General features: G+C 50.4%; 1 protein-coding gene across 1 annotated transcript; it reads right to left on the bottom strand.

Annotated features, from left to right (window-relative positions):
• Window positions 1-9,125: 9,125 nt before the first annotated feature.
• Window positions 9,126-11,721, bottom strand: LOC120703832 (cytochrome P450 734A4-like). The gene is made up of 5 exons (XM_039988020.1): window positions 11,414-11,721; window positions 11,122-11,345; window positions 10,733-10,980; window positions 10,236-10,638; window positions 9,126-10,085 (listed from the first exon to the last, which is right to left on the bottom strand). Exons 1-5 carry the CDS (start codon window positions 11,688-11,690, stop codon window positions 9,591-9,593), a joined length of 1,647 nt encoding a protein of 548 aa, XP_039843954.1. The 5' UTR covers window positions 11,691-11,721; the 3' UTR covers window positions 9,126-9,590.
• Window positions 11,722-20,182: the final 8,461 nt, after the last annotated feature.

Below are 20,182 nucleotides of genomic sequence, written 5' to 3'. Positions count from 1 at the left end.
GAAAAGAAAAGAGGAAAAGCACTCAGAGAAACCACCTACTAGGTCAGATTTCCGGTATTGCAAGTTCGAGGAGCTAAAATACCCAGTTTTCGAGTTTAGTGTAGAAACTTAAACTCAGTCCATAGTTCAGGGAGGTAAATATGAATTTTTTTTCCTTTTTTAAAAAAATTCCAAATTTCATAGACTTAATGGGCTAACCTAGATGAGCTCATTCAAACTTCGTACGCCTAATGGGCTAGCTGGGCCAGATATAACTCATCAGGCCTTCAAGTACCTAAATCGGTTGTTCGTATTTTCGAAACAGAGATGCAGATGCTCACGTTCACGGGTCTTACTCACCTCTATAAACGCTGCACCATCACAAAGAAACCAAACCAACATCATGGAACGAAGCATTTCCCTTTCCTAGAGCACCTCTATAAACTTTGCTATTTTTCTGTTTGATCTTAGAGCAAAAAATATTATCTTCGTGTTCATTCCAAACAAGTAAGAAATTTTTCACTGCACCATCGTCCATCCATTTGCTAGCACTCACCAAATAGAATCATCTGTCATGGAACGAAGCGTTTCCCTTTCCTTTATCAAGTGATGCTCCCTGCTGATGTTTCTGCTTTGGATTCTTTCACAAAAGAAAAAAAAAGGTTTCCATTCCATTCCATGGAAGGCATGCCGACGTGTCCCAGTCTTGAAAGGCCAGTAAACGAGGCAACGAGCCAAGTGGAAGAAAGCCCGGCCGGCCTGTTCCGGGAATAGAGCTGGGACTTGGGCCGTGGCATTTTTGGACGGACCGCGGCACGATTGTTTGGCACGGCCTAAAGCACGGCACGACACGAAATATTTTGGACTATGCCGGCACGACATGAACTCGAGGGCCATGCCGTGCCTAGAATCTTAGCACGATGGGCTGTATGGCACGATCCGCATTTTAGGTTGTGTTTGGACCGACACGGCACGAAAACAACCCATCGATCAGTACGTAACCCCTTATGACAGTTAATCTTTCTTTCTAATTAATAATAATCATGAAAGAAAATATTATTAATTCAAAAAAATCATATAATTTTCATACCATCGATAGTTTATGTGCTTTCTAATTATAATAGTAATATTTATGTATCAATGCATATAAATCCAATTGCAAGTATTCGGAGGACCGTGCTTGGGCCGGCACGGCACGAAGGCGTGCCGGCGTGCCATGGGCCATGCTTAGGCTTGATAATAGACTTATCGTGCCAGCACGGCACGGCACGATATGCCGATCGTGTCTAAAAATCTAAATCCGACACGGTACGAAGCACAGTAGAACCGGGCCGGGCCCGCACGGCACGGCACGGCTTAAGTCCCAGCTCTATCCGGGAAGGCTGCCTCCTCTGCGCTCTGCAGCCTGCATGTGAGATCGATCAATCATCAATGAGCCAAGCCATCTCCACAAGCTGACAAGCATATCTCGTCGCCCGGCAGGCAGGTTCAGAGAAAAGCTGGGGCCGCGCCGGTGCGGGGATCAGGCGACAGCGGCGCGACCGGCCGGCGCGCCGGGGACCAGGCTGCCGCTCCGATCCGGCCAGCCGGTCCCGGTGGTGCCCATCTGCGCTCGCCGCCGCCGACGACAAACAACGTCGCCGTCAGCCATAATGATCATCGGTGTGTTGCTGCCACGCACCACCCTAACGAACTCCTCAGTGCTCTGCTCTCTGACCCCGTGCCGCCTCTGCAGCCGCAGCGCGTCATGGGCCTGCCTGGGATGGCTTGCTCGGCTAGCTGCTGATGCGTCCGTTGTGCTCCTCCGGGGCAACTCCTTCTGACCAAGGTCTTCTTGTTTAATTCCCTTCAAAATTCTAAAATTTTACAAGATTTTCCATCGCATCGAATTTTTCAATACATGCATAAAATATTAAATGTAGCTAAATAAAATAACTAATTACATAGTTTATCTGTAATTTGCGAGACGAATTTTTTGAGCCTAGTTAATTCATGATGGAACAATAATTATCAAATACAAACGAAAGTGCTATAATGTTTTACATCAAAAAAAAATCATCTAAACAAGGCCCAACAGAAGCATCACTGTAAAGGCTTCTGCGCAATATCCTTCTGCTACTCTGCAGCACATGCAGAGTCCACTCCGTGTCAGTACTCCGCAGGCAAGAATGTGGCTGGCAACACCGGCCGTAAAACTAATCCTTGATCCATCACCCAGTCTCATGCCAGGTGACCCGGGGATTGCTCGCTCCTGCCGCTGGAACACAAGCAGCCAGCAATCGAGTTCATGGGGATGTGCCTGTACCTTTCGCTCCTAGAGTAGATAGCCTACATCCATGATAAGGCAGCTCCACTTCACCTGTCCGTTTGGAGCAGCTCATGTTTCTGACGGTCGATCGAGCCCGTCCGTCCCTGTCTTGCCATGTGCCCGGCATGTGATGCTCGAGAGGCTGATGATGCTGCCGGCATGATTAGGCACTTGATTGGGAAATAAAGTTTGCGGGTCGCGTAAGCCATGGCACTCGTTGTCCGACTGATCCTTTGTGAGTCGGGTCAGCTGATCGCTTTCCGAGTGTTGATTGTGTTGTGTCACATGGGTGCGCGACGCAGACGCTAGCAGTAGCAGTAGAGAGTGACATCTCTTCAGAAGCCGCGGATTTTCAGTGTGTTCTGCTGGGGCTCTGATGCTGACGGATAACGGAAGATTGGTCATCCGGCAACGGGAGTAATGGAGCTGGGTTTCAGTTAAGGCCAGTTCATGTGTAGACAATGAGCTAACTAAGCCGTAAAAAAATATTTTTATGAAAATTTACTGATGGTTTCCCAAAAAAGAAATTGACAAGTTACAAGCAGGTATGCAAAGGCTTGATACCCCTACATGTTCTTGTGATACCACACGTACTGACTATATGATTCATCCGACTCATAGTCTCGTGGCCATAGCATGCACATTGTGTTTAGCTCAGAGTGTATGCATATAATACCGCCCACGTGTGAGATTAATTTCTTGTCAACGCAGCATGTGTGTTAGCTGGTGAAAGATTAGAAAGAATCTAGGGGGCAGCCCAGAGGTAATTAATCGGTCAGCTGGCCCACCATAGGCGGCTATGGAATCATTACCAGTAAACAAAACAACTGAACCACGAGTCATGCATGTTATCAATCAATCAAGTTGTATTGTAGTACCAACTAGCTAATTGTTCATGTGCCCTATTACTGGATTTATGAAGTACAGCAAGCAGTGGCCGGCATGCATGGTGATCTTGATACTGCAGTTTAATTACCCAATAAGTTAAAACCATGGTCAACCACCATTCTGTCGGTTAACCCATATATGCCGGCCAGCTCCATCCAGCCCTAAGCCCTTACTTTGGTAGTAGTTAGTGCCAGTGTGCCACTGTGTTCGAGTAGTTAGTGTCACTATTTCAGGACTTGTCATGCCTACAAGGCTACAGCTAATTTTGTTCTCTGTCATGTGCTGATGATAACTTAAAATAAGAACACGCAAGATAAATAGTTGTCCTTTGGATCACGGGCCAGTAACCCCTTAATTTTGTCAGTTTTTGTGTCTGGACTGTTTGGTAGCTGGGGAATAGTCAGTTAGTACATTTAGTAGTACCAAGTTGTCCTTGTTTTGGTGTAGATGGCATTTCTTAGTGCTCAAGAAGCATGCCTCTCCCGGCAACATGTACTTCATCATTGCTACTTCCCAATGCACGCATCTGCTTAATTCATCCTCATGATTGCACCATGAGTTTCTTTCACTGAATCACAGATGATTGCATGCATGTACGTGCTGGGATTCAGAATTCAGAACCGATGCGGAGGACAACCAACCCCTTAGTTAACTGCACATGATCGATGATATGCCACGTCTTGCAAGTTTGTTGGACCGCCAGATGATCCAGATGCAGAAGGGAATGGGGCGTCTGCTTGAGAAGTAAGAGCAGTTGTTTGGTCCAAGTTTGTTCTCATCTTCATCCGTAGCATCCCCTAGCGTATTCAATCCATGGCGGTATGCGAATCATTATTGCACAGTCACTAGAGGGGGATTGGTTTTTCATTCAGCCTTGTTTTCAGAGTCATGCGCCAGTGTTGGTTTATCATGAAAGGTAGCTCATCACTCTGAATACTTCCTTTATTCATGAGAGTCAGGCAGATACTCTTCTATATGCATGCTGATCAGCTTTGCATATGCGCTATGTTTCATTGCAAACCTAAAACTTTACAATTGGAACTGTGACAGGCGAACTAGAACAATGATATCATGCGACGATAGCATCGATCACATCCCATCATCTTACAGTTGTTGAACTCTCAAAGGACCACGTGATGTTTCCTCGGCACACTTGTAGCTAGGGTGGTGTAATTTGCAGGCATTGCTTCAGACATCGGAATGGAAAGGAGAGCACTAAACATGACGTGAGAGCTGCTGCTTGTGAGAGCCACCAAATTTAAAAGGGGTCGCTACTCATCACTCTCTAGCTTCCTACCTGACATGCATGCATGTCTTCCTTGATTGCAGGGCTAATTTCAGTCCTAGCTAGCTTGAAACCCATATCGATCTCCACCACTAAGTCCGATCAACTTGAGTCGCCCAGGTCTTTTGCTGAAAGGAAAAGTCTGACCAACTTGAGCTAGCTAATTTGCTGCTGCTCCTACGCACTACGCAGCTCACGCCATGTTTGAGCCATAAGTCTGTTCGTCCTTCGAAAACAAGGAATGTGGTGGCTACCATCCTAGGAACTGAAACGAATGCCTCTTTCAGATAACCACTACACAAAAGGAAGATAATTCAAATTCGAATCTCACGCACCTAAGATTTGCTGAACGCTCTACGTCAGTCTTCGCAAATGTGTTAGACCCTGTTTGGAGGAGCTATAAAGTTGAGCGCTAAACTTTAGCACGTACTCCATATTAGTAGCACTCATACACGTGCTAAATTTTTTAAATCTAGACTAAATTTTTGCCCACTCCATTAGCACTTTCCATTTGGATGAGCTAGTCCTAACTCCTAAAGTTTAGCATTTTCACCCATTAGCACTTGGATCCAAACAAGGCCTTATTAATTAGTCGTATCTATCACGGAATTGAGTCACAAGGGCTCGATCGCTCTCTAGTTTATGGATAGGAAGCACTATTGCTCAGGAATTGAAGCAACAGCCAACAAAGGTCCTGTTTGGATACTCTAACTAAGTTAGAGGTTAGAGTTAGTATCTAAATCATGAGTATTCATGAACTAACTCTAACCAAAGAGTTGTTTGGATAGAAGGGTTAGATTGACAATAAATGCACTTTTTCAATCATTTTGCCTCTTTCTAGCAAGAGAGAGAGAGGAGAAAAGGTGGGCTCCATCTAATCTAACCCAAATAAGCACCCCTTGGAGGGGATAGTTTTTTTTTGTGGGTTAGATGCATCTAAACAACTCTAGCCCTCCTGTTTGGATATTTCAGGATTAGATGAGCTCCAAAAAACCAACTCTAACTCTAACCCTGGTATCCAAATAGGGCCAAAGAACTCATCCTGCTTCTACTATAGCACATGCCTCCCCAAGCCCTCTAGCTAGGGGACCATAGCCATTGAAGGACACATGCCGAGGAAACGCTGCATGCCCATCTCGGACATGGATATAGCACTTCTCTGCTCTGCGACCTACCAAATAAAGGCTAAAACCACCGGTGGTAAAATAAAATGATTGGATAAATAATTAACCTCCCTCCGTCCAGACATGGATGAGGCTTTTGCTGGCACCCTCGCTGTGCACTTGCTGCACCTGCATGTTACAAGTTACAACTGAACAACGCGTTGCCAATCATGCAGATACAGGATTTGCATGCCGAAAGAACGCTGCTGGTCGATCATCGATCGATCCCAGAGTGGGCAGTGGCGCGACGCTGGCTGCAGTACTCTTCCTGGCACTGCATGCAGTGGGGCGCTCTCTGGCCTGCTGCCTGCCCTGCCCGGCCGGTCAATCATTGATGCCCGGAAGGATCAAGGATGGACCAGCGATCTGGCGGCGAGCGTGAGGACGCGCGCCTTTTCCGTGCGCTGCTGGCTGCTGCTGCTGCTAGTGCTAGTGCTAGGTTCTACTCGATCTCCGGCCATGGCCGGCCGGGCAGGCTTGGTGGCTGCCGCGGGGCGCCCGGCATGCGTGCTGGTGACGGCAGGCGCTGATGTCTTCGGGACCGTCCGTCTCGTAGCAGGCTAGCAGCCTAGTAGTCCTCTCTCTGCGCTCTACGCCGTAGCTTCCTGTTGTTGTACGTAGTAGGTCAGTCTCAATAGGAGTTTCATAGAGGATTTCATGACATTAAATACCACTACTTTTGCTGACATGACAAGAAGAGAGAAGGATGAAGTTTCATGAGATGTGAGGAGAGTTTCATCACCATGAAACTCATCTGGCACGGTTATCTAGTTCTCAGTCTAGGTAACTGTGTCCATGAAACTCCCACCGAGACTGGCCGTAGTCGAGTCGTCGGAGATCTGGAATTCTGGATGTAGAGAGTACGTAGCTTGGGAATTGAATAGACGTCGTCGTCGACCTCGTATTGTGGCCAGTACCACGTTTAGAGCTACCTGTTCCAAGGGCCATGGCCCTAGCCAGTCTGGTTTTTACACGATCTCTGGTAAACATTATTTGGAGTAACAAGTGACTAGACTCAGCAACCACGGTGAAAGCGCTGCTTATCATCAGAACATCTTTTTTTTTTCTTCGTCGTTATTCTTGCACATTGCTGTCATTATATCTTGATGCATCAGCGTACTCATATGCCGGTCGCACAACGTGATCGACCTGCCCTGCTTGTCGGAATACGCACGCCAAAATTTTTCTTCCCTGCATTGACTTGTGCGGATGCAGCAAACCGCAACCGGTCGCGCTCAGCGTCGACCCGGGAAGAACTCGATCGACTGGTCGTCGGTCTGCAGCGGGGACGGAGACGGATCGGAATTCAACGCCGGCTGTCGCAACGGATTCGCTCGCTGTTTCCGCGCCGGTCCCCTGGATCACGCGCCGTTTCCGCATCGCTCGCTGAATGCGCTACTGGGCACTGGCAGGTCAAGACTGAACGCCAGTCCCCTCCGCTTTGGCGCAACCTTTCTGCCCGTTTTCTGCACGCTCTTCTTCTCCGTCGATCGATAGATTTCGTGTTTCCCAATTTTTTCCGCCTACCGTTGGCGCGCCGCATGCCGGTCGGTCATCGGACGCAGCAACGACCTCGGAAAGCCCGGCGAGCAGCCGGTCACGGCGGCGACCGGCCAGCAGGCCGGCGACGTTCGTCGTTGTCTCGGGTCACGCAGTGGTCGTCAGTCGTCATCGCCGACAAGAAGTAGACGGTCAATCCACCGGAACGTGCTGCGTGCACGCCCCTGGGTGGCTGTGGCTGGCCGCTATATCGCGCGCCGTCGCGTCCCGTCGCCCGCCGGAGCGGTCTCGCTACGCCTCCGGCACCGTAACAAAGGCTGCCGCGCGCGGCTGGGGCCGGCTCCGGCTGGCTGGTTTCTGGACGCGCACGGGGACGGGCAGGGACGGGCCACCGGTCCGTAACCGCGCGGCCGCCGGCCTGCGGATTTTACCGGTCACGGCTGCGTTGTCAGCAGGCTGCCCGATTGGGGGGATTCCAGAGCCGACCTGGCGCCCCCCGCCGTACCTGACGTCCTGTCTCCTGCGCTCCGTACGTCTCTCGACCTTTTTTCTCCGGTGGAAATGAAGTGGCCAAGACGGAGCTTGTTTGCTTGCTTGCGCACCGGAGCGCCACGAAGAGGAAGCGAGGAAGGAAACAGAAGAGGCAGAAGGAGTGGCATGGGATGAAGGAGGGCTGAATAAAGGAGAACAAGATGAACCATCTCGCGCAGCTACACTCCCCCATGCAGCAGCTAGAAACATGGTGACTGGAGGTAAAAAAGAAAAAGAAAAACTCGACCGGAGGGTTTTGACGGCCCCCCACGGTATTGTATCAAGAAGGCGCGATTTCGGCTTTCTGACCGAGAAAACTCCACCCTGATTTCTCTAGCCGGTGAGGGGATTTTTTTAACTTTATTTTGAAATTCGTTCCCACCAGGAGTCGAACCCAGGACTTAAGAAGTGTCATTAGAGCAATCTAACCAAGCCAGCTAGAGATCCTTTCGCTATGATGGCTGAAGGTTGCTAGATGGCAGAGATGTATGCTGCTGAGCCAATATAATATTGGGCTATAAATTTTTAAACTATATCTCATCTTAACGGATCACCTATAAATTGTACAATAGTTTGGTTTCCCGTGACTGTTGTCACAAAAAGATTAGCCAATTCTCAAATTTTCATCTGCGTGGTGTTTTTTTTTTAAAAAAAAATCCTGACGTGTTCCATGGTCAATGTTTCTTCGTCCTTGTCGTAGGCCAATCCACCCACCACCGAGATCAATAGACGATCAGGGTGAGGGTTCACTAGCTAGCGAGACTGCCGGGCTAAACAAGTCTACAGTTGCAAGGCAGCCCGGAGAGAGTGGCCACAAGTTGACGCGAGACGTGAGAGCGCGTATCAGCGTCAGAGACGATGCCGGCGACAAGAGACCCGACACCGCGGGATGGTGGCGTACGGATGCGCCGGCTACAGTCGAGTTCGGCAAGAACCCAACGTGTCTGCACAGCACGGCGGGGCCAGCAGCGGTCACGGGAGCCCACACCCGACACGCACCGGACCGCCGCCAACCACACGCGAAAAAAGTAGACGAGACACAGGGCTGGCCGGAACGGAATACCGCGTGCAACGCAACGGAAAACAAAGATCGATCGATCCCGTCCCCATTTCCTTTTGCGCTGGACGGACTTTCTCCTTCCAATCAATCCCATATATACACTTATACACTGCACAAAACTTTTGTAAATATGACCCTGTTTAGTTTCCACCCCGTAAACGCAAAAACGCAAAATTTTGCAAAGGAATTTTGCTAATTTAAAGTACTAAATGAAGGCTATTTATAAAACTTTTGGATAGATAGGTTGTAAATCGCGAGACGAATCTAATGAGCCTACTTAATCTATAATTTGTAATAGTGATGCTACAGTAACCATTTACTAATTATTAATTAGCATCATTAGATTCGTCTCGCGATTTACAACACATCTGTGCAAAAGTTTTGTAAATAAACTTCATTTAGTACTTTAAATTAGCAAGATTCCGTCGCAAAAAATTTTTGCGTTTACATCTCACGGGAACTAAACACGGCCTATATATATATAAATAAACGAACAAATAAACCTGTACAAACACAGCTGCTGCATACTACTATACACACTCATGAGAAAGAAAGAATCCGGGGAAGGAGAAGCCAACAAATGGAACCGACCCGACAGCAGATGTGGGGTTAGTTGGTTTGCTCCAAGCCTTCGTCAGGTCCAAAAGTTGCTGCCACTCTCCTGCTCCGGAGTCCGGTCTGGTCTACCAACGGGGGGCATTTCCGGCAACCAGCCGGCCGGCCCCAGAGCCAGGCATGGAGGTCCGGCCGCCGGCCATGCCACGCCACGCCACGACACGGCAGGACAAGCTTTTGTTAGCGGTTCAAATTTTCCTTGGCTCTTCTGTCTATCACTATTCACTAGTCAGTGCTGCTACTCGTATGCACATCGGGGGGTCATCTTCCTCCTGCCACCAAGCTGCCATCCCCGTCGCCGGCCGGGGGCGGCGGGGCCACCGGCCGGAAGATCACCGGCGCGCCGTGCTGCGGGTAGAGGAGCATCAGCACCGTCGGCGCGTGCACGTAGTTGGGCGAGCGCGCGAGCTCGAAGCGGCGGAGCAGGACGGCCAGCGTGAGCTTGGCCTCGAGGAGCGCCAGGTTCTGGCCGATGCACATCCGGGGCCCCAGCCCGAAGGGGACGAACGCCAGCGGGTGCGCCGCCGCCCTCGCCGCGCCGCCGGCGAAGCGGCCCGGGTCGAACCGCGCGGCGCCGGGGCCCCAGAGCGCGGCGTCGTGGTGCATCGCCATGATCGGGATGAGCAGTTCGGTGCCCCGCGGGACGGATACGGGCTGGCCGCCGCCGCCGCCGAGGACGACGTCGCGCGTCGCTCGCCGGATGGTGGCCACCGCCGGCGGGTACAGGCGGAGCGTCTCGTTCAGGATCATGCCCAGCTGCAGGGACAGGGAGGGACGGAGCAACACAACAAAGTGAGACTTTTTGTCGTAGCGGAGTTACCGAAATGCCCTCGGGGAATGAAAGGGACGGCAGATGCGTCCGGTTTGTTGGTGGTTTGATTTGGGGAAAAAGAAATGGGTGTGTACCGTCTTGAGCTTGGGGAGGTGGTCCTTGGACGGGAGCTCGTCGGCGCCGCACACGGCGAGGACCTCCCGGCGGGCGCGCTCCTGCCAGTCCGGGTGCATGGCGAGGAGCACGGTCGCCCAGGTGAGGAGGTTGGTGGTCGTCTGCTTGCCGGCGAAGAAGAAGGTCTTGCACTCCTCCAGCATGTCCGACACGGGTATCGCCGCCGGCGCCTTCTTGCCGCCGGCATTGATCATGAGCCCCAGCAGGTCCCGGAAGCCGCTGCTCCCCTTGTCGGTGAGGCCCACGCCATCGTCTTCGTCCTCCTCGGCCTCGTCGCTGCGGCGGCCGATGAGGGCGACGAGCCCCCGCCGGATCTCCCTGTCCAGGCTCCACGACAGCCGGTTCTTCTTGGTCGGCAGGAACCTGATGCGAATCGATTCGAGTCGCGGAGCAAAGAAATTGAGACAGCCTGTGGGTGATGTCACGGTTCCGGTTAATGGCGACGCCGCCGACGTACCGGTAGCCGGGGACGAGGACCTTGCGGAAGGCCTCGGAGGCGAAGGCCATGAGGCGCGCCTGCATGCGGAAGACGACGCGGCCGGAGTCGTAGCTGCGCCCGAACGTGGCTCGCGTGATGGCCTCCTCGGCCACCGCCTGGAACCACTCGGCCACGTCCACCTCCACCTCGCCGGCGGCGGCGGCCGCCATCGCCCGCCACCGCTCGGCAAGCGCCACCACCGACCTGCCGACGTGCGGCGCCAGCCGCTGCGAACGGAGGGGAAGGAACATGGCACGTGTCAGTGTCGCGCGCGCGCGGCCATTGATTGCCGACAGCGATCGGATGAAAAGCAAGCAACCGGGAGCGGGAGGAGGGGAGAGAGAGGAGATAGCGCGGCGTGCGCGTACGTTGAGGTTGTCGGGGAAGAAGGCCGGGGCGAGGACGCGGCGGTGGAGCGCCCACTTGTCACCGTGGAGGCTGACGAGGCCGTCGCCCTCGAGCTGCCGGACCACGGGGTGCGCCTCGTAGCGGTCGAACGCGTCCGCGCGCGTCAGGAGGATCTCGCGCACCAGCTCCGGGTCCGCCACCGTCAGCCGCGGCGTCGGCCCGAACCAGATCAGGAACATCGGCCCTGCACCGCCGCCATTAATCGATCGATCACCACTCCGAAGCTGGACAAGCAAGCGAATCGTTCGTTACCGTAGATCTTCCTCCAGTAGTGGTAGAAGGCGAGCACCCGGGGGAGCGCGTCGTGCGAGTCCGGCGGCGACATGGGCTTGGCGGCGGCCTCCGCCATGAGCGCGACCATCTCCGTGACGCAGCCGAGGAGGAGCCGGTATGGCGGGCCCCGCACGCCCTGCCGCGCGAAGTGCGCCTCCAGCCGCCGCGGGCGCCACCAGAGCGCGTCCGCCACCCTCGCCGCCACGTGCAGGAGGAGGAGGAGCAGGCACGCCCCCGCCGCCGCTGCCGCCCCCATCGATCGCGCTCGCCTCCCCTGCTTCCGGAAACCGATGAGCAGCAGAGCTTTCGCGGTCCCCTCGTGCAGGAGGAGGAGGGAAGGGAACACGGCGCCTGCTTTCGCGGGTGCGTGTCCCGGCCACCGCAGCAGAGCTGTTTTGTTTGGAGGCGATGACGATGAGCAGTCAAGCAGGAGGGCGGGAAGCCGGAGGCCGTTATATAGCAGAGCTGCCGGCGGTGGCCCCCACACACGGGGAGGAGTCAACGATGTGGGCTTGCTTGCTTGCGCCTGCTCGGCACGGCCTTGTTTGGTTCGGTTCAGGTGCTAGGAATAGTAAATTTTGACCACTAATTACGGTGTCAAACAAAGTCAGTTTATAAAACCAACTTCAGAACCCCCGCGCTAGAGACCCTGAAGAATCTAACGAGGTCTTTGACCGCGCGATTAGATGATGGTTACTGTAGCATCACTGTAGCAAATTATCGATTAATTACCGCCATTAGATTCGTCGCGAAAAATTACACCCATCCCTGAAAAGGTTTTGCAAATAGACTTCATTTAGTGCTTCATGCATGCGAGATTCTTTTTTTGGATTGTGTGCGTGCTAGTTTCCTAGCACATCCAAACAGAGCCCTTCTTCCTGCATGCACTTGACCATGTCAGCCTGCTGACGTGGAATGCTCAGGCGAGACGACGAGCTAGGGGAGAGAGAGAGAGAGAGAGCAGGTAAAGGTGGTGATGACCTGACCTGCCATGGACAAGTTGTCTTCCTCCGACCTACCAATCCTGGTGTGGTTTATTTCGCAAAAAAAAAAATCCTGGTGTGGTTTTGTCAGGGGCGCCTGATGATTGTCATCACCTGCTAATGATGAAAGAGGGGTTTGGATTAGCGTGTTGGTTGGGAACGCCCGGACCTGATGACCGTTTATCTCGTTGAAATCAGGAGGGCGAGCGGTTAGTTGTACTTGGGCACTGATACGCAACTGATTTCAGAATCTCCAGGTGTTGGCGTCTCAACCATGTCCATCAGTTGGTCGACATCTGACAAAGAAATGTGTCCAGCATGTCTGCAACCAGTTAGCCTCTGATTTGTGGTACGATTTTGATGAAATACAAATAGTTTAATTTTAATTTGAAAGCAAACCGGAATATACATTAATCCAACATATAAAAAAGGATTTCTTTCTCTCGCTTTTTGCATTTGCTACACTGAACTAGGACGATTTGTGTTTTAGTACAAGAAAACAACAGTTGCCCAAGCGATTGAATGTCCTACTGTGTTTTAGCACGTTCCACATCATCATCATCACAAGATAAAAAGGGGAAAATTAAAATCACCGAAAGCCCTATCTTTTTATCCCATAATAACAATACCACTGAAAGTCCTTGTCTTAGAAACTTGTGAGACCTTTTGTACGTCCGTTTTGCTGCGGTACAAGTGTTCCACTAGACCACTACGGGGAAAAAAGCAGTAAACTCGAAGACAAAGGCCAGAGACATCGTTACATTCGCGGTTCCTTGTCTAGCCAGATACTCCTAGAATATGCATGTCAATTATCAACTTTTTGGGTAAAGGACGAACAGATCTTTGTCAAAAGTCAGAAGTACCAAGAAGCAATCCCCTACGAGAGCCCACATCTCCACCTCGTTATGTCGTCCAAGTCACGCTAAGCTCGTACAATGGCCTTTGCTTTCTTGTGGTCACAAACCAGAAGAAATTCTCGGCTTTGTTTAGTTTTCCGTCAAAAATTTTACACATCAATCACATCAATATTTGGACACATGCATGATGTATTAAATATAGACCAAAAAATCGGTTTTCACAGATTGCCTGTAAATTACGAGACGAATCTTTTGAATATAATTAGTCCACAATTAGACAATAAAGTGCTATAGTAAACATATGCTAATGATGGATTAATTAGTCCACAATTAGTTTTATAATTAGTTTATGTTTAATACTTCAAATATGAAAAGATTCCATTTCAAAAAATTTACCAGGAGAACTAAACAAGGTCGCCTACTGCTACAAAAGAAACCAACTTGGCATTAGCATTACGTGTGATATGTAGTTGCAGTATGAACAAACAAAATGTCCTCAGCCGTCAAATACATGGCGTTTCAGAAAAAAAAAACAAATCAAACTCTATCCAAATGTCGTTCTCATAACACAGTGGTAAAATGAGCTTCAGAAATAAGTTGCCACCTACTACAAATACAAGGCTTTTTCTGAACTTCACACGCACAATGTATGCCCAGATTATTACGTTGGCCTAATCGTGCTTATCAATAATCCAAGTTGGTTTTCCTGATCCTGCGAAGAAAATCTGTTAGGCGACATCGTTACTCAACCGGAGGTGGCATGTCAAGGTCCAAGTACAGGATCTAAGGGAAAACAAGTACGACGACAGCGAGACCCAACGGTAGGTTTTCCCGGCCCGGCCGGGGCAGGGCGGTTGCGCGCGGCGGCGGCAGATGGCGACCGGCCGGCCGGCGCCGCTGCCGCGCGCGCGCCGCGCCACATGGAGTCCGCGTTGGCGCCGCGCCCAACTGCCGGGATCGATCACGTTCCGTCCATAATGCTGGATCAGTGGATCACCGAGATAGCTAGCTTGCGAAGCCAGCAGTGTCCGGTACTCGCACGCCATGATCGGAGCTCGCAAGGACGACGCTGACGCATGCGGCGGCGCGGCGGCATCTCCTTTTGGGAGGTCCGGGTGACACGTCGCCGCCCGTGCTGCCACCTGCCAGCCGACGTGGCGCGCGCGATGGCTTTGGGGTGCCGCTGCGGCCGGATCACGACGCACGGATCAGCCAGCGGCCGCGCCGGACCCGGCGTGAAACGAGGTGGGCGCGCGCGGAAAGACAGGCGCCGTGTCGCCGGCACGTCCCGTAGCGTCGCGGCACGCACGTTGGCGCGCGGGCGCTTGGAGACGGCGGCGGCGGCCCGGCGCGAGGCCGGCCGGGCCGCGTCGCGCGGGACGGTGCCGGGCGCGGGCGGAGCACGACGCTGGGGGTTCGGAGCGGGCCTCGGCGCGCGGACCCCGCGGCGACGGTTGCTTGCCGCTGCCACCGCCGGTGGCCTGGCGCGGCCGGCATGCCTGCTGCGAGGAACATTCCTGTGCGCGCGTGGTCGCCCGTTGGCACGGGACACCACGGGGCTCTTGGCTTGTCGTACTCGGCCTCGGATGAAGTTAAGTACAGGCGTTGATCTACCTTTAGCTAGGGTTCATGCATGCCTGTCGATGTTGGGGGCCCAACGGATTGGAGGAGTGAATGGTATTTTTGCCACCAGTCGGTGTATGTGTCATTGTGTCAGACAGGATCTAATCTCAGTGCAGTTTTACTGTACAGTTACCACAGCTTACTTGGTAACCGAGTTGAGTATTATCGGAACGAATCTCATGGTACGAAGCTTCCCTTCCTCACTTCTCATAATGTTCCTGCCATATCAACAATTTTGTTGACGTGACAGTACCTATAAAACTCTTATAAAATCCCCACTGAAAATGGCCTATTCACGACATCGGCGGCAGAGAGATCTCGAACTGATCTTTAACAATGGCCGCTCATCGGTCAGTCCCCCGCCGCCCGGTCGATCTCGGCCATGTCGTGCTCAAGCACACACACGTTCGTCGCCTCGCGTCCAGGACCTTGCCCTGACGCACACGCATCTCGTTGCCAACGAGGCCGCCATCGTGCTCACCGCGCCCTGCTGCCTCCTATGGCAAGGAACCAGTTCCGGCGACGCCTCAAACGGTTCAATCATCGACAGGGTCACGTGTATACTTCGTTCGGATGGCTCGAACTGAAATTAGCCTTCTACTAGTTAAGTACTTTTTTTTGGTTTCTTATATCCATTTAAAGTGGAAAGCGGCAACCTGCAAAACTAAATAAAAAAGTGTCAATTTAACTACACTGAACAACCGAACTTAGCCCCGAATAATCTTTTCGCTTAATTCACTCCTCAACAATTAAACTATTTTAATTGGTTCAATCTAAGCCCCAACGGAATATGCTTTTTTTTGTTGTTTCTCTACAAATTGAGTTTTAGGCAAGTTTTTGTCTCATCATAGAGCATTCCTCCAACAAGTAGATGGTCCTAACATATAAAATTATTCATAAAAAAAATCTTGATAGAGTTTTTAACATAACTTATAGTGTCCCTACGACCCACCGAATTTGAACTTAAAATTCAACAAGTATGTAGAGAAAGGAAAAGAAAGATAAATCTTATTGGAAGGTAAGATTAGACGACTAGTTTGAGAAAGTTGATCGAGTCAAAATTTGTTGGGTGGGTGGGGGGGAGGGGTGCTAAATGAATAACAAGGATAGTTCAGGCTTTCTTTTCCTTTTTCGGAAACTAAATACGTACGCGCGTGCAATTACGGGTGTAACTTGGTGATCTAGGTGCACCACTAATCCTCTTTAGTTCAAATATTTTTACTACTTTTTTATAGTAAGATCATTTTGAAGAAGCAGTATAAATATTTGAACTAAAAAAATCGGAAGTGCACTTAAAGGAAACCAATTTGCATCTGTACACACAACTGGCTACTACGTGCGTCAAATCCAGTATCTTGAGGGTGACACATTATTGCCGCGCCACTTCGCTTGTGGAACACTACAACTAGTGTAGGTCAAGACCGATGATCGCGTAACGTCGTGTCGCGGTAGACAAGTAGAGATACGCATCGCATCGTTCATCTTTTAAGGTCGACCGGCCGGCCGCATTGAATCTCGGGACCCGCACTGCAGAGTTGAGTGGAGTTCCACGCTAGCATTAGCATGTAAATCTGTCCTATTATTAACCCCAGAAAAAAAAAACTGTCCTACTGGTCCTTGCATACAAAGTTTAAAACGGATCACTATCTACATTCATAGATCATGCAAGTGCTGCGTGCCAAGCTATCGGCACTCCAATTATATATGCGCCTGATAAATTGATTGCTGTCCTTCCTCTCTTTCTTTTATTACATGATGTTTTATGGATTTTTTTGGTACATTTTAATTTATACCGTTAAAGTTGGCTCTTTGTACTCGCATGATTGACCCGGTTTCAATATCTTCAGTTTAATCTATAATTGATCTTTCATGAAGTCTAGGACCCATCCAGTGCCTGTGGAACCGTCAGTCATTCACAACATAGATGATTTTTTTTTCATAATGTAACATATGATAAATTTAGAAGCAGATCGTGACTACTTTTGGGTTAATCTTCTCACAACGGTATATGTATGTGGAAAATTTATAGCCTAGTATGCTTGTTAGGGCACCCGCAATAGGGTAAAAAAGCAGGCAATAGGCAATAAATGCAACCCTTTGATCAGATTGTAAGGATTGTGAAAGTAGGTAGTAACTGCTACCAGATCATAAGCCTGTGGCCTGGTAGTAAGAATAGAAAATGATTAAATCTTTCTAGCTCCTCCATTTCTCTCTCTCCCCAACACGAGCAATTGCTATAGGTGTGTTTAACATGTACATGTTGAAGGGAAGAAAACTTTTTTTTATTCGTCTACCGTCTAGACCTGCTCCTTATTACCTACTCAGTCAAGATACATTGGCGGTTGCCTTTAACGGCAACGATGATTAATTGAGTCCACCAAATCGATGATAGGATGTCCCATTTTCTGTGGGAATTTCTAGTGCGCGGTTCTGAAAGCAACTTTCAGAAAGGCCGCAAACTTTCGGTTATATATAGTAGCGTAATCATGCTTATGCATCTTGGAGGATTAGCTAAGCAAAGTACACTGACAAAGTAAGCGAAGAAGCGGTCGATCTCTGCTGGCTCCGGACGGCACTCTGCAGGCTGCAGCTGGGTCAAGCTGCGAGTGCGTATGCCGAGTGCCGACGCGATTTCGCGTCTGCTTTTTCAGCGCCGGCCGCCAGACCGCCCTTCCGTGTAAAGCGAAAGGACGGAGGAATTGGTTGGCTTGGTTTTTCTCCATCCCCTGCGTCGTGATGAAAGCTCGACGACGAACCATCCACCTGAAATCAGTCAAAACGCGACGCCTTTATTCAGACTAAAAAAACACCCCGTAAAAAGTGCGCCCAACCACTGCGTGTGTCCGTCGTCGGTCGGCGTCTTCACGCACCGCCACAGCAGCAGACTGAAAGAGATCGTCACAAGGCAACACGCTGAAGGAACCACAACGTACGCGCACAGTGCAACAATCCAGTGCCAGCTAGGTCGAAGAACAATACAGTATGGGTTTTTTTACGTCAGAAATAGCAGTGCAACAGGATGTTCTTTTTAGCTAGTACTGAGGCCGGTGATGTAAGGATCGTCGTCAGAGTGATGGTAGTGTGTCGTGTTCTTGGCTCGAACTGATCTGTTCTGAACTCTTCTGAACCATTGCAGCTGACGAGCTGAAGTTTTCAGAAGAGTCATCACGCAGTCGGATAGATTCTTCTTTACTCCTGTTCCACGGCTGTTTGGTTCATAATAAGTCACCAACTTATAAGTCAAAAAGTACAAAAAATGACTTATTTTGCCAAACATCTCTAGCTTATAAGTCACCCCAACTTATAAGAAATAAGGGCCTGTTTGGTTTCAAATAAGTCACTAACTTATAAGTCAAAAAGTGCAAAAAATGATTTATTTTGCCAAATATCCCTATCTTACAAGTTACCCCAACTTATAAGCAATAAGCAGCTCCACCCCAGCTTAAAACTTATAAGTCGCCACTTATCGTGTGGGGCCCACACTTTTTTCTGTGTGGGGCCCACGGCCAACCCTATCTCCCCGCGCCCCACCCACCCTGCGCCCCATCTGCGTGCCAAAGCGGCTGCCGCCCCGCCCTGCCGAAGCGCCCGCCCTCTGCCAAAGCCTCCGCCGCCGCGCCGACTTCGCCGCCGCCGCGGCGCGCGGCGCGCCGCCACGCGCTCGCCCGCCACCGGCGTCGTCCCCATCGCCCGCAGCAGCTCCGCCCGCCGCCGCCCGGCAACCGCACCTCACCGGCGGAGGAGCCGAGGTGGGCGCGGACGGCCGGGCAGAGGAGGGGGGAGGGGGATGGAGGGGATGGGCGGATGATGGAACGCGCCGCCGCAAGGCCTGCCATGGCCGGTGTCGAGGAGGTTGAGGGCGCGGATCTTGCCGCCACGCGCTCGCCGCCGCGGACCTCCGCCACTGCTTCGTCCCGGCGCCCGGCTCCGGCCCCCGCCTCCGTCGATGGAGGGGCGCGGCGAGGAGGCGAAGGTCCGACCTCCTCGGCCGCTCCGCCGGTGGTGAGGGAGAAAAGGGGCGGGGGGTGGGGGACCTCTACCCCGCGCCTCCTGCTGGCGCTGCTGCTCATCGCCGTGGCGGGGGAGTTAGGAGCATGAGAAAAATATAAAACCAGTTGGGTTAGCTTTGTTTTGACATGTCATGTATAGGAAAAATGTTAAATCTTCTGTTTGGATAATTTTTTGTGATGTATTGATTTAATCATGGTTAATGCTTATTTTATCTTATTTAATTAATATATGCAGTTCTGGATGTTCAAAAATTATGAAATTTATGCTGTAGCTTACTCTTTGCATGTTTAGTTCACTGTAAAAATTTTAGATTCAGAAGCTATGTGCATGTTGTAAATCAATTTTTGTTCAGTTTGTATTGTTGAGGCTAGAATAAATGCTTTCTGTTATCAATAATTATTGGTAATTTTTTTATTGCATGCGTTATCACTAGCTTGTCTTGCTGGTAACTTTTTGTTACCAAATCATGCCTACAAGTTATGTTTTTGCCTTTGTTTAGTTCCTAGCTATAGTTTATCTTTTGTGTTGTTGCTAATAAATGCTTTTGTGCATGGTAAATTTAGTTTCTAAGTTTTTGTTCATGTGTAAATAATGTTAACTCTGTAATGATCAGAATGTGGGTTGCTTTTATTTAACTTGCTTGAGTCTGCGTGTTAGTGAAATAAATCTTTCTATAGTTGCTCCTTCTTGTTATGCCTTTGCTTAACTTTTCTAAATAAGTTTGGTTATGCTTCTTGAAGGAAACACTTCAGGCTAAATTAAATTGAATGAACCCTCGTACTGCAGCACCAACTTATTTGCTTTTTGAGCTTGTTTGTTGTGTTCACTCGATAAATGATTGCCCAGTCATGTCTTTCTTCTTAATCGTATCGCATTGCATTGCATCATGTTCGTGCCCATGCAAGCGTGACTTTGTGCCTGCCCTGCTTGCCTTTTTTTTATGTATCGTCTACTGCACTTCCATGCATTCAGACATCCGCCTTGGTGCATCTCATTTAGGTACGCTAGATGTACAACGCGTGGACGTGGAGCACGTGCTAACCGAACCGAACCACAAGACGGTGTTGGATGGACGCATCCTGAAGAGAGAAGGACCAGCTGAAGCAACCGAAGACCCAGTCCAAGGTCGGAAGGGCCCAAGACCTTGATAGTACTAACACTGACTTAGTGTTAATCCCAGACAAGCCCCGAAGCATAACCCTTACTTTCAGTATTCCGTGTTTATCTAAGTATTTGTTCATTACGTTTATAGGAGTTGTATGAAACCTTAGTAC

The sequence above is a fragment of the Panicum virgatum genome, chromosome 4K, assembly GCF_016808335.1.
Source record: "Panicum virgatum strain AP13 chromosome 4K, P.virgatum_v5, whole genome shotgun sequence".
NCBI lineage: Eukaryota > Viridiplantae > Streptophyta > Magnoliopsida > Poales > Poaceae > Panicum > Panicum virgatum.
This window is presented reverse-complemented; position numbering and strand designations above follow the sequence as displayed.

Bases quoted from the DNA above. Each gene is read 5' to 3' on its own strand.
- LOC120703832 (XM_039988020.1), bottom strand. From the start codon at position 11,690: ATGGGGGCGGCAGCGGCGGCGGGGGCGTGCCTGCTCCTCCTCCTCCTG. The intron at 11,346-11,413 runs GTAACGAACGAT...GCGGCGGTGCAG, and splicing joins CTACTGGAGGAAGATCTACG to GGCCGATGTTCCTGATCTGG. The intron at 10,086-10,235 runs GTACACACCCAT...CTGTCCCTGCAG, and splicing joins ACCTCCCCAAGCTCAAGACG to CTGGGCATGATCCTGAACGA.